Source organism: Sander vitreus, chromosome 4, assembly GCF_031162955.1.
Source record: "Sander vitreus isolate 19-12246 chromosome 4, sanVit1, whole genome shotgun sequence".
NCBI classification, from domain to species: domain Eukaryota; kingdom Metazoa; phylum Chordata; class Actinopteri; order Perciformes; family Percidae; genus Sander; species Sander vitreus.
Genome location: NC_135858.1, coordinates 9,160,748 through 9,175,027, shown reverse-complemented (window position 1 = coordinate 9,175,027; position 14,280 = coordinate 9,160,748). Strand labels below are relative to the sequence as shown.

The 14,280-nt window shown below is 40.5% G+C and overlaps 1 protein-coding gene across 2 annotated transcripts in view; it reads left to right on the top strand.

Moving 5' to 3' along the window:
- The window catches only part of chchd6b (coiled-coil-helix-coiled-coil-helix domain containing 6b), a 66,111-nt gene extending 55,097 nt beyond the window's left edge, over positions 1-11,014 (top strand). For both annotated transcript variants that reach the window (XM_078248072.1, XM_078248073.1), the window contains one exon: positions 10,711-11,014. In XM_078248072.1, the coding sequence (XP_078104198.1) occupies positions 10,711-10,734 (24 nt within the window). In that variant the 3' untranslated portion in view covers positions 10,735-11,014. The remainder of the gene's footprint in view (positions 1-10,710) is intronic.
- The last annotated feature ends 3,266 nt before the right edge of the window (positions 11,015-14,280 follow it).

Below are 14,280 nucleotides of genomic sequence, written 5' to 3'. Positions count from 1 at the left end.
TTGCCAACTGGCACCTTTGTTATTAAACTATTTTCATTATAAAAATAAGTCACATTTCAAACACTTCTGTATTACACTGTACGAACACTGAACTGTACGAATACTTAATTTCTCTACCATCCCTCGGGAATCCTCCAGCCCCACTTCTTTTTCTATTTAGACAACTAGTTGCCTACAAGCTGGACAGTGTTCAGTTACAGAATCCGTAGCAAGGTTACGTACAGAGGAATTAAAAACTGTCCACAGCAGTGCTTAGACATGTCAGGTCAGGATGTAAATACAGCTGGTGGTTTATGTGCTTGGCATCAGCAAATGAGAATAACAACTATAAAGATTTTCTCAAGCTATTTGGAATGTATGATTCCAACTGGTTTCAACATGAAGTTTGTGTTCTTCCACTTTTATCCAATTTGCATTTCACACTGCCAGGACATTTTGCCTGGTGTTTACTTTTTTGGAGCTGTTGGAAGGCTTGGGCTGGATTTGAGAATAAGGGTAAAATAAGGCTTTGGTTAAGGAACACATTTACTCAATTAATCGATTTGTTGATCGACAGAAAATCACCTTTCTGGGCTCACCTTGGGCTCTGGAAACTTATGTTGAGCCAATCTTTTACAATTTTCCCACAATGTTTTAACAAAAGGTTGAATAAAAGAAGTAATCCATGGATTAATAAATTGATTATGAAAATAATTGTTAGTTTGTAACCTTGAGATTAGGTATGCAGTTATGATGGTCAACATTAAGTCCAAAGTGTGTATACGATCACATCTTCTCATCTTGAGTTCCTTACAGCATTAGTTACAGAGGACAAAGAAAAAGGGATTTAAAAAGTGTGTGTGTGTGTGTGTGTGTGTGTGTGTGTGTGTGTGTGTGTGTGTGTGTGTGTGTGTGTGTGTGTGTGTGTGTGTGTGTGTGTGTGTGTGTGTGTGTGTGTGTGTGTGTGTGTGTGTGTGTGTTACAAAATAGCCAGCAGTTTGGAGTGCATGGGTTGCATATGGACACTGCATTTAAGTGCTTTTCTCTTAATGTCACCTCCATCAGCTGTGCCGTGTGTGTGTTTTGCATCTCAGTCTATGTTTGTCCGTATCTATGCAGCTTCAGTATCTGTGTAGAGCTATTCCCCCTTCTTCAAAACATTTCAGTTGACATTTTCAACACCAGCCACTTTTAACCACGAATTAATTCACCAACATTTTTGCAGGGAGCCATCCATTTCTAAATGTAGTGGCAGCAGCATCTTAAGCACCTTTCAGACAACATACAGTCCTGATAAAATGTTTAGACCTCCATTCCACATGAAAAATAAGTGAATGGCTTTAGTAATGGCAGACTATTGCACTCTGCTATTTCCCAGCCTTCCTGGCACAGCAAATCCCAGCAACAAAAAAATCAAGACATCTTCATTCAAACCTGTTCAGTTTGTCCAGGTGAAGAATTTGATTGATAGGAGGAGGAATTTTGCCATTTCCAGCTAAAAAGAGGGGAGAGAAAAACGAGGGATGAGTCTTTGTAGCAGGTATGAAAGACGAAAAGAAGATGCCTGTCAATGGGGGAATGGATGGAGACTGATGAAAGAGAGGAAAGTAGGGGAGAAAGAGGCTTAAGAGTGCCTGTCAGTGAAGAAGGTTTAATAGAAAACTGCAATAGAGAGATACAGCAGGAATGAGTGGATGATGGAAGGAATGTAGAGAGGATGAATAAAGAGAAGAGGAGAGGGTTTGTCAGCGGAAGGGATGGCAGTAAGTATGGAAGGAAGAAGAAAAGGGGAGAGGATGATCTGTCAATCACTGCTGTGGGAGAGAAAGAAGAGATTTTATGATTGTAAAATAGAGAGGGAAAAAAATGTGTGTGTGTTTATGTATGTGTATGGCTATCTGTAGTTGCAGGTGGTAAGCCCCACTGTGAGCCTTGGCCTGCCTGCTAACTTATATATGATAACAGAGCCACTCTATTCAGCAGCAATCACACACACACACACACACACACACACACACACACACACACACACACACACACACACACACACACACACACAGTTCTGTATATTGTAAAATATGTGCTTCATAGAATACTAGCATACACTGATTTCTTTCTTTTCTTTCTATGAGAACTATTGTTATTTAGATTACTTCGCATGTTTGTTTTTGTTTTTTTTCATTTCGTACCATTCTAGTGCTACGCATGGGAAAATAAACATTGACATACGCCTGTGTTGTGAATATCATATACCCATACATACTTCCCACACAAACACACTCACACATGCTAGCTCACATATTTCTGTCTCTTTATGTCTCTTTCTCTCTCTTTCTCTCCTTCCATCCCACCTTTCCTTCACATCCATCATCTCCAAGGCAACCACCCCGTGAAGGCACAGGCCACATAAAGATTAGCTGTTCTCTCTCATGTCGCTCCCCTCCATCCTCTTTCTGTCTTTCACTCTCTCAAATCTATATAACACTCCATCAGCATCCAGCTAAACATCTTATCCATGCTGATATGCTTCACTGATCGCCAGCTATGTAATATGTCATTCATTCACAAATTGTGACAAAGGGACTCAATAAGTGAAGACTGAGGTTATTCAGTTATTGGAATTGTTATTATAATCTTCATTATCATATCTTTTAGATATGTTAGCTGCTCAATCTCTGTTACATGGGTTCATTTGGTCTTCAGTTTATGTGTACAGGTATGTTAAGTTTTTGTTAAAGGAATAGCTTTTGGGGTTAATTTTTAAAGGAATATTTTTTTTCTGCTCACCCAGAGTGAGACAACCTCATGTTTGCAAAATATGTCATTAAAAATGATGATAAATGTAATTGCACTATTACGGTGATAATGACGTCATGTTGACTGAAGTCTCAAGACTGCAGGGATTACTATTTAAGATCAGTCTGACAGCACTCCAGCAAAAGAATGACAATATAATGGTAAGGAAATGAATAATTTGGACAAATAGATGTGTTAAATTAAAACAAAATATAATGTCCCACACAGTATTATATATATTTTATTTTGTTATCCTTGTAACTTGCTGCTGCAACAGTTATTTCCCAGTTTGGGATTAATAAAGTGTATCTATCTTTCTATCTAGAACAATCTTTTTTTTATTTAACATTAACTAGTAGAAAAGGAGACAGGAAATGTATGTAGAGAGTGAGAAGGATGACATGCATCAAAGGTAGAGCAGGCGCTCGTGCAGAGGTTTATTCCTCGACACAGAAGGTCAAGGGTTCGAATCCGACCTGTGACGGTTTTCCTGCATGTCTTCCCCCCTCTCTCTCCCCTTTCATATCTCAGCTTTCCTCTCTAATGAAGGCAGAAATGCCCAAAAACTTGAACTTGAACTTACGGCTGGAACACTCGTTGAAACAGAGAAGATGTACTGGCACAGACAAAGGCAGACACACAGACAATACACAAGGGAGGAAGGGTAATGAGGGACAGGTAAAACTAATCAAGGCGAGGTAGGTACACACACAGGCGGGAAACAGACGAGGGTAGGAAGTGAAGTAACTTGGAACGAGAGACAAGGTACAAAATAAAAGGAAACAAATAAAAGGTAGGAAAGATAAAAGGAAAACATAACCTTAAAGAAGAGCGGGAAACGACAAGCTTGAGTAAAACTGGGGACTTTGCTCTTTAGAACACTAGGCACGGGGAGGCCCGGATGGTTCCCATTTAACTTTAAACTGATACTTCACCCAAAATCTACCTGTTCAGTATCAAATATTTGCCCTCTATAGTCTTGATAAATTCATATTTTCCTCCTTCACACGAAGCCTGAGTCCTCAACCCTTTTGCATATTGTTTTTGAAATTCTATATGACCTTTAAGTCTTTTTCAGTAGTTTGAACATTGCTTTTTAATCCACCAATAGTTGTCTTAACCCAAATTTGTGCCAATCCAAATTATAGATGTACAGATACTTTAATGCATAAGCTGGTGGCACTAGATGAAAAGTCAGGGGATCACTAAAGTCCTTAGGATTTATCATCTGGGCTACTATTTTGACCCTTTGCCACACCTTTACTTATCATCAAGCTGCCATACTTCCTCGTAACGCATCCTACTGCTGCAGGCATGATGGAGAAAGACAGCAGCAACACAATTGTGAATCCAAAACTCCCGGACGGCTCGTAGTCAAGTCGAAAGCCATATGCACGTTGTGTAAAGCCGAATTAAAATATCACCAAAGCACGTCAAGCTGGAGCTACCACCTACAAGCAAGTTCATAAAGCAACTTTCTTTGCATTAATTTGATTCCCAATCAAGATACACTGGTAAGAATAGCTTTCCATTGTTAATATGTACTTAAAAACGGTTCTGAAATGCAAAATAATAGAATTTTAATCATGTGATAAAACATGCGATTAATCGCGATTATAGAAATTCAGCAATTAAGAAAGAAATAATCGTTTGACAGCCCTAGAAAAATGTGCAAACATCTTTATATCCAACTTAGTTATCAGATGACGTTTCTTCAAATTACATCAGTGACTCACCTAATACAATAACTCAATGATACTGAGCAAAGCTAAACTACTATATAAATGACTGACTGGCTCCATGGTGTAAATGGTCCAGTCAGTCAGCTCCTAACTTACTAACCAACCAATCGAGTGAGCGACCAACTGGCCAACATACAGACTGAGTGGATCAACAGTTACTAATTAAGAGGCTCCCTGAACTGATTGACTGGCTGTTTGGCTGTCTTACTGAATGTGTAATCAGTGAAAGGCTGTTTGTTTATAAAGCATGGCCAATCTGAGTGTCTGATTGACATCCCTGCCTGGCAACTGGCTCTGTTCCTCCAGAGAGAGGCAGAGAACTGAGTGCTGTTAGAACTGAGCAGAGAAGACAGTTATTGATTTTGTTCTTGTCTATTATTTTTGTTTTTCACAGAGAAATGGCAAGTGAGCGAGGCAAGTGTGTTTTGTGTGTATATCTGTGAGTGATGCAGTGATGTGTTTACATCTGGGTCTGCTATCTGTATGTTGCTCATTACCTTAAAGTAACTATATGTAACTTCTTTTTTTTTTTTTTTTTTAAACTGTCATTTTTCATATAATGATCTTAAATGACATGTAACAGCAAACAAGACTAATAGTGAAAAGAACACTATTTTTACGTAGTTTTTATTAGTGCCGTTGCTCGGGTCCGATTTTCCCCGCAAAGTCACAAAATGATTTACAGCAGCACACATTCTGAGGGGTCACAGATTTCGGCTGAACACCGGAAAAGCCTTTGTTAGTGTATCCAACCAGGAAGGTAGCAGGATATGTCTTTATATAGGCTAGGCCTAATTGTATTTTAATGTTATTTTAGAAGTTATCTGCTGTAGCTATGGCAGATACTGGGGCAGGGCCATCACAGAAAAGAAGGAAATTAATCAAAGAACAACTAAAAGTCCCTTATGTATGTAATATGTCTATTTCATTTATAAAATAACTTTAGATTGCATGATGTGGTTGTACGTCAGTAGCCGACATTAAATGACGTCCCCCTTCTATTTAACGCCTGGTTTTTATTCCTTTTAGTCCATGTTTGTGTTGGATTACTATTTTCTTTTCTCGTGTCCCCCTGTACTTGCGTAAAGCGTCCGTGGCTTTCACGAAATGCGCTATATGAATCTAAATTATTATTACGTTGGTTGTTACAACAAACTCTTAATGCTCTGGCTCATGACACAGTGACAGTGAAGCAGCTCTCAGTATAACACAGTACAGTTGAACAGCCCCACAAACTGCATCCTCCAGAGTTACCATAAAATTGAATTAGCACCTCTTTAAAACTGTTTCCACAGAAGCTGAACATTATAACCTTCATGAAGATAGGATTTATAGGTGGACTGTTGGATTAGACTGCATTAAGCTTTAGCTTGGTGTACCTAATAAACGGGCAACTGAGTTTACGTCTTAAATTCAGTGCAAACCTTGAGCTTGAATATTTGGCTGCCCTCCCTGCCCAAGGTGTCGCGCATTAAAAAGCATTTCCTGTCTTTAAATTATCCAAGGGTGGATGGCGGCAGTCCAAATTTGGACCTGGGGCACCAAATTGAACTGCGTGTACGGTGGGAGGTGCTAGGAGTCAGTTTGAAATTCAGGAACTACTTCATACACTATGCATGAGGCATAATGTCCCATCACACAGCTATATACGAGTGTGGCAATACCTACACACACCGCCGCCACAAACTCACACATGCGTGCGCCTGCACACATTTTAATGTGTGTATAAACTCCTGCACACACAAACAGAGCCACTTTGACACACATTTCATCCGCATATGCAGACACACACTGTTCCCATTTATATCTCAGAACGTGAGGGGAACAGTAAAGCTAAATTCCCTTGTCACATTTGCCGCTCATCTCCAATTCAATGGCACAGGCTGCGATGCCCTCAGATGCACTTGGCAAGTGAACAGCTAACCTGCCCGCCAGCATATCTGCCTGCCAGCCCAGCACCAAGGTAGTTAGCATGCCAACTAGCCCACCCAGCAGCCACAAGCTAATGCTTCACTAACCCTGGGTCACCCTTTGTCCTTCTCTATGATTGTGTGTTTGTATTGTGTATTGACACAAGAAGTGTTTAGCTGTACCCTATAGTAGGCTGGCTTTCTAAAACATAATCAGCTATCGGTGCTTCTTACACTACATCAACACACACAGACAATTCTTAATAAACTTCCATCTATTCTTCCGCTTCTCCGGAGCCGGGTTGCGTTGAATAACTTATCTCATTTTAATACACCACATTCAACACCACTCTGGAATCTTTAGCACTGTGTTTAAAAGTTAGCCCTTTGTAAATACCCAACCTCAATTTGAGTTAATTATTAATTTCTTGCAGAGGCAATTTCTTTGCAATAGCTAAAACATGACAGGGAAAGAGCAGTACAGAGTTTACATTGCGGCATTAATAATGCAACCATGCAATTTTAACATGCATACGACCTACAGAAATAATGTCTCGTTAATTATTTACTGACTAAAGGGCTAAAAGTTTGGTGGATGTTTATTGATTTGACCTTATTTTTGGCTACTGGTTGCAAATACCTGAGTCACGGGGAAACATCTTCTTAAAGTGACTGGTCACAGTTCAAAACAATAGTCTTAATCATATGCAGAGCTTGTACAGCCTGCATTAGAATAAGCTTAAAGTGATAAAATATCAATATTACATGTAGAAGTGAAGTGTTAAGTGACACAGCTACGATAATAAAAGAGACGTACTGCAGAGATGTAGATGATAGTCTGGCCAGAGGTGGAGTTTAGTGGCACGTAGTGAAAGGATTAGCCCGGTTAATACAACAGTGTCATTGAAGTGATGCATATAATACACTGACATTAAATGAAAATGTCTCTATAGCAATACCTTTTTCTTCAACCCCTACATCAGATGCAGACACACAGATGCCACCTCCCTCTGCTCGAGAGCTCCCACATTTTGTACTGACTAAAACATTAAATAACGTTCTTTTGACTCTTTTCCTATAACTTGTACAACTGCAACCCCTTTCTCCCTAGTCCACAGTCTTTTTCATGAGCAGTCTTCCTTGTCTGGTGCTGTCAATTCAGCGCTACACTAAGTGTTGGTGCTATGGCAACAGTACAGAATCCTGATAAGCAAGCAAAAGGCAGTTACAAGCTCTTGGATTTTAAGGCAGTATAAAGAAATAGAATAAAAGCAAGTAACTGAAAAGCTCTGAAATTACTTAGGCCTAGTCTACACTTACACAGGTATTTTTGTAAATGTGCTTTTTAGGTCACATAGAACTGATCTTTTGGAATACTCCAGGGTAAGGATTTTTAGAAACTCCATTTTCACTGTTGACGTGTTGACAGGGAAAACTGAGCTTTTGGCTAGTAACGTCAGAGTGTGCTCCATTATCTCTTTTCTGAGGCGTTACAAATGAGGCGACATTTCGTACAATGGTGGACATGGCCAAAATAGTTCTGGTTCTAACCTTTCTAAAAGGACTTTTTACATGTTTACACAAATGTACAGTTACTCTTACACTATATTGAGGAACAGAGGCGTTCGTATGCGCTATGGAGCGATCGATGCACCATTGCAGTAAGGTAGCCTTCCGATAATACCTTTTTTCAGGCTGCTGATTGGCCAACATGGCTTTGGGGTTATATCGTTGCCTGGTAGTTTGCAACGCTCTTGACAGTGCTTTTTTAAACAGTGCTTGTGTGGACGTGTTTTTGGGGGGTTTTTTAAACCCTGTTTTTAAAAATAACTAAGTTTGTGTAGACTAAGCCTTTGACGCACTGCGGCTTCTGCAGAGTAGTTGTAGTAAAGTGCCTTGGTCAAAAGTTTAGAGTTGTTTTTTCTCTTAGATGGACATGTTTGTCTGATTGGATACTGAATCTGTTGCATTTCTTCTTCTGCAAGCAATTCTACACAAAAAAAATCACTGGCCAAAATATCTCAAGTGTTGGCTTATTGTATTTAAAAAACAATTGTGAAAACAGCTACTGTGATTCATTGGATTAGAACTTGAATATGTGCGTGTGTTTTCTGTGTTGTCACTTGCAGTTAAACATAGGGCTGGGCAATGAAACGATCTTGAAACGGGATTGCAATAAAATGTATGTGGATAACGATGATAAGCTTGGACATTGGATGAATATGGATGAATCTAACAGCCTATCACACAGCAGAAATAAACGCTGTCAGCGTAAAAGATGTAATAATGATTTTTTCACTTTTTACTCAGATTTCTATCTTACAAAACAAATGAGGGATGTACAACCAGTATATAATTAATATTATTTTAGATTTTATAATAACTTTATTTTATCTTACAGTTGTACTTATTGTGCCAGGGCCTTTGTGATCCACTTTTTTATTTATTATTGTCTTGGTTGTACCTCTAAAAACATTTGAGATGTTTTGCTGCCCTTCCAAATAAATTTGAGTCAGCTTTTAGTTTTATTTACATTATTTTAATAAGTTACATGGCAAGCTAACTTTGCATGTTAAATGTTTACATTATGTTATTCTATTTTTTTTGGGTTAATAAACAATTGTCTAAAGTTTAACTAATGAACCCCCTGGTTTATGCAGGCTCAGTTATTATCCGGGTACTCTTCAATAAGAAATATTGATATTGATCAATATGAAAAAAAACATTGTGATCATATTTTTTGCCATATCATCCAGCCCTAGTTAAACACCAGTTATATTAACTTCAGGCCAAACACTTCCAGGGCAGCGCGCCTGAGTGGGAATATAGTACATCATGTGTGTTTCTATCTTTAAAGGCACTGACACACCGAGCAGATAATCGGCCGTCAGACAGTCTGGCAAGGTCAGTGACTCGAGTCTGTTCGGTGTGTTCCGTGCCATCGTCCGTCTGAGGGGCAATCGTCCTTCATTTTGCCCGATTTGACATGTATAATCGGTGGGGCGGGCACTGCCGGCATTCGGACTCAAATGACCCATCTGATTGGTAGAGTGCTAACCCGGAAACGAGGAGCAGGATGAGCGTGACTAGAGTCTGTCAAAATCTGATGAAAATCTTTTAAACTGACCTTTGTCGATCTGAAATGAAGACAGATTCAGCAACTGCATGGCCTATTTCTCGCTTAAAATGTTTTCAGAAACACGTTTCGGTGAACTATTTTAGTACACTATGAGATCGTATTCTGAACAAGCCGCCATGACAGTCTGTCTTTGAATTTCCGGAGAAACCAGACCCACGTGACCCGTTCGTCCAATCAGCTGCCGGTTTTCATTTTTGGGCAACAATACAGATTAGCTCCGCCTGCTGTTGTGGAGACGTATTACATCTCGTCGCTTTGGTGTGTCCCGAGGCACTTTTTTGACCAACTCGGGGAGACTGATCAGTCCAACTGCCTTTTCTGCCGAGGGTCGGCCGTCTGGTCGGTGGGTCTGCAGCTTTACACTCAAGGATGAAACATGTTGACCAGTCAGTTGATTAAATGCTAGTGCTATGCTAATCCACATCAAAATGAAACCAACGAAAGTTCCTGACAAATGAGCCATGTCTACAAGTTAGTGAAGATCATCTCTTGGAGTACGAAAAAGAGCCCCGAAATCAGAAGCTATGGCTTTAGGTTATTTGAAGCTTTTCCTAAGTATAAAACCATTAAGCAGTTTACTCTTTCTCTCTCGCTGTTTCTCTCCTGTTTTAAGACTGGGCATGTAGTCGGTTACATGAATATAGTAATAATAAACAGATATTAAACTGCAGAGTCTGCAAGTATTGACTCTAAACATTTACTTACTAATTTTACAAGGAAGACAATTTAGTTACCTAGATAGATAGCTCTACAGTCAATAAAAGGCAGCGTTGAATGTAGCCTGTAGGCGACCACCAAGCTTGTGTGCCCTGAGTTGCTAGCTGGAGGAGAAATATTTGCTGGACTCTACATGTGGTAGGAAATGCTCTTTGCTGCCAAATGTCTAAGTTAGAAAATAGGAGAAATGTTCATCTTTCCCTTAGTAATATTTAGATATTTAGAGGTGAAACCTTCTTGGCATTTTTGTAATGTGCCGTGTGACTCTTTGGATGCTGTGTTTTTGTTCAAGGGATTGGATTTCCCATGATGCATCCTGACTTTTGTGAATTTTCCCTTTGGTCGCAGTAATGTCAATTTCTAATTTGATGGTTTCTCTTTTTTTTTCTACCCTACCTCCTCCTTGTCTCCCTCCCTCCTTTTACAGAGCTCACTGACGAATCATGGCTGAGAAAGCAGAAGGAGAAGAAGTGAAGAAGGAGAGAGCATATCAGATCTGTCCATTTCTCGCCTCCTTCTGTCCTTCTTCTATTCATCCATCCATTTATTTATCCACCATCACTGAACAACCCCCTCCTCTTTCCCACTCACCGGCCTTCCTGGTTTTTGAGTGTATTATCTTGACATGTCACTCCAGAGTGTATGATGTGCTGATTTATTGTCGTGTTGCGGGAGCACACCCCTGCCGCCGCTGAAATAAATCCCAGTGATCCGGTGGTGATGAGACTGCAGGTTGTGTGTCTTTGTGTTTTGTGTGTGTGTGTCTGTGTGTGTGTGGGTGGTGTGGATGCCTGTCTCTTGTCATGGCACGCTAATAATGCTTCCACTACTGAAAATGGGGTCATGTGCACTCTTCTGACAATGCTGTGCCGACCCAGGGGCTTGATTGTGTGGCGTGCTCATGGTTTCATTAAAAGAGAGAAGGGAGAAGAGAGTGACGGAAATGAGGGATAAATGAAGTGGAGGACAGATGAATAGTGAAGTGTGCATGTATTAATATGTGTGCATGTATTAATATGTGTATATGTGTGTATCTGTTTGATGTGTTTTCCACTATAGTGAACCTGTGTACCTACGTGTCGTCACGTAAAGGTGCTTGTGTGAATGAATGCACATGAGCAACACACCGGACAGGCCACATATTGTCCCTGCTAGCTGTGTTTCCATGGTGACAGCAAGGGTTGATGCTAGCAGCAAGGTGTGAAGGAACTTTCCAGATAACCCTGAAGGTCAGCTCACAGAGCTTCAGCTCGCAGCACTACTCTGTACTGACACACCTAACCTTCTGTGTCTGTGTGTGTGTGTGTGTGTGTGTGTGTGAGAGAGAGAGAAAGAGAGTGAGAGTTATGATGCATTTCCACTTATATATGGACATGGTTGGCCACCCTCAGAATGACAGAGGCTTGTTATCGCGCGCGCACACACACACACACACACACACACACACACACACACACACACACATACATATTGCACACATAAACAGTCACACAGTAGACACACACAGAATATTAATGGACTTATAATATGCCCTCAAACTTGTTCCTGGACATAAATAAACATTCACACAAGTGGTAGTCAATGTGAACGTAGTAGTAGAGTAGAGTGTATTTGTTAATGATAGCTGTGATCTATTGATCAGTTTGGCTCTCACTTGCCACCATGGCATCGATCTTGACATAACATTTACAGCGCCAATCGACTGACCAATCCATACAATATATGCTCTATTATAGAAATCTAGTAATGTGAAATGCTGAGACCAATGAAATGTATTTAGGACTGTGTGCCTGTGTGCGTCTGTCAGTCTAGTTTTGTGTGTGAGCCAGCAACAAACTCTGCTTCCTTACCAGAGATTAGCCAGCTCTAACCAAACAGACACGATCCACATATCACCTATAATAAAGCCAGAACCATATTAGAAGTTTCAGCCAGTGACTCACATATCCCTCCTCTCTCTCTGACATTTCTTTACAAATACCAGCCCCTATTCACTCTGTTATTGCCTTCTCCTATACAGCAATTCTCTGATTAAACAAGCTCCTGAAAAGCGCAGACCCTGCTATCTGCCATTTGGCTTTTATTAGAAACCCACCCTCTTTAATTAAATTGGCTGAATTACAGAAATATCAGGGATATTTCACCAATATATGGGATAAGAGAGCACAATGGGTGAAAAAAACCGCAAGACTGGGCTTTATGAGATGTTTTGAATGCGGTTTGGTGGCGAAATGAGATAAACACAATCTTGATAGTGGGGTGATTTTTTAAGGAAGCCGATGTTTGTTTGATCTGGATGAGTCTCTTCACCAAATGTGTGTCACAGCTGACACTCTCAGTGCCTGTAATTTTATTTTATTAATAGCTTTTTTTAAGAACTGGATTTATTTTTTCCACTGCCTCCTTCTCCTCTGACTCTACTCTCACCTCGCACCTTCAGTGCCTTTCTTTTCCCGCCTTATTACTGTGAAAGATTGGTGATTGAGGTTGCCTTGGTAACCGGCCCCGCTTTGATTGGGGGAGACAGCTGCATGGTGCGAGGTTAGAAGATGGCTGTTCACGTCTCACAATGCGCCACTATTGATTTCCAGTCCTTGTCAATTACTGGGCCCAGCTGACTAAAACGGGCTGCAGAAAATGGTCCATAAAGCAGGTGTGTGTGTGTGTGTGTGTGTGTGTGTGTGTGTGTGTGTTTAGGAGGGGTTACTGTAATGCTCACTCTGCAGCCAACATACAGTATTTGTCTTGCTTTTTTTCACCCACTTAAGTGCAGGTGTTTGTCTGAAAAACAATTATTTGAGTTGTTGCCATACAGAAGCTTTAATCTCTCAGAAATCCTGTAGCTTGAGCTGGAGACAAGATTGACAGTCAGCCACAGAGCCTAATGTATATACGTTTTAGCGGCCCTGCACCCTCTTCTTTGTTCAGTTCTTGAAACGCTGTTTGTCGGCTGTTCTTTCTCATCCAGCTGAAGAGGTGTCGGCAAATGAGAGGTATTCAGTCAGACTTTGACAAACCGCTGCCCTTTGTAAAGACTTAATGGGAATCAATTCAAGTAAAGTTAGACACTTGTAGAATTCACATGCCGTCAGATAATGCTCAGTCACACATACACACACACATTTCCACACAGGTACCTACTTCTTTTTAAAATGCACCCACTGCTAATCTTTTGCCCTACACTTTTCCCTATCCTCTTTTCTTCTCTCTTCTCTCAGCCAACTTGGCATTGCATATGTGAGAAGTCGACAGTGAGACTAATTGGAGTGTGTGGCTCCATCAATGACAGTCACCATTCTGTTTCTACACGCAGCACACGCTCACATGGAGCTCAATAGCTAATTGAATATTCTTTTATTAAACTGTGTTAATGTGAACTAGAACTGGCTGCTGGTGAATTGAATTAGACCCCCCACCACAATCACCAACCGTACACATAAACACACCCAGCTCAGTGGAGCAGTTGGATGGATGAAGCCTCAGCATAGAGGGAGGAGGAAGAAGAGTAAACAAGAGGAAAGTGAGAGGTGAGTATTTTGGTACATTCAATGTAAGCTTTGTGATTTAGAAGATCTGTGCTCAGTGTGTGAAATGTGTAAAAGTTGTATAGGCTAAAACTATCGCATGGTAAGATAACACTACTAGTAGGAAGTAGAAAAATGTGTTTTTGTGTGTTGTGATTTGGACACCTTTATCTTGAAGACTCAGCACTGGATCACATGTGGCTCAGAAGTTTGCCTTTCCACAAAACTCTGATGCACTTATTTCCATATAAAGTCTGAAAAAGTGAGATTCAGCCTTCTTTCACAAACAAATGACGTGTATACTCTGGCACTGCTAGGGGACACAACTACGTCATGGCAGTTGTGTATTGATCAGGACCAAAGAAAGCGCAGTGTCGAGTGTGAAGTTTGGATGAGTGGTTCTCTTGAAAGCTGCAAGCAGAAATACCTGGCAAAGCAATCGGACTGAACAGGTCCGAACAGCCATGTTTTGA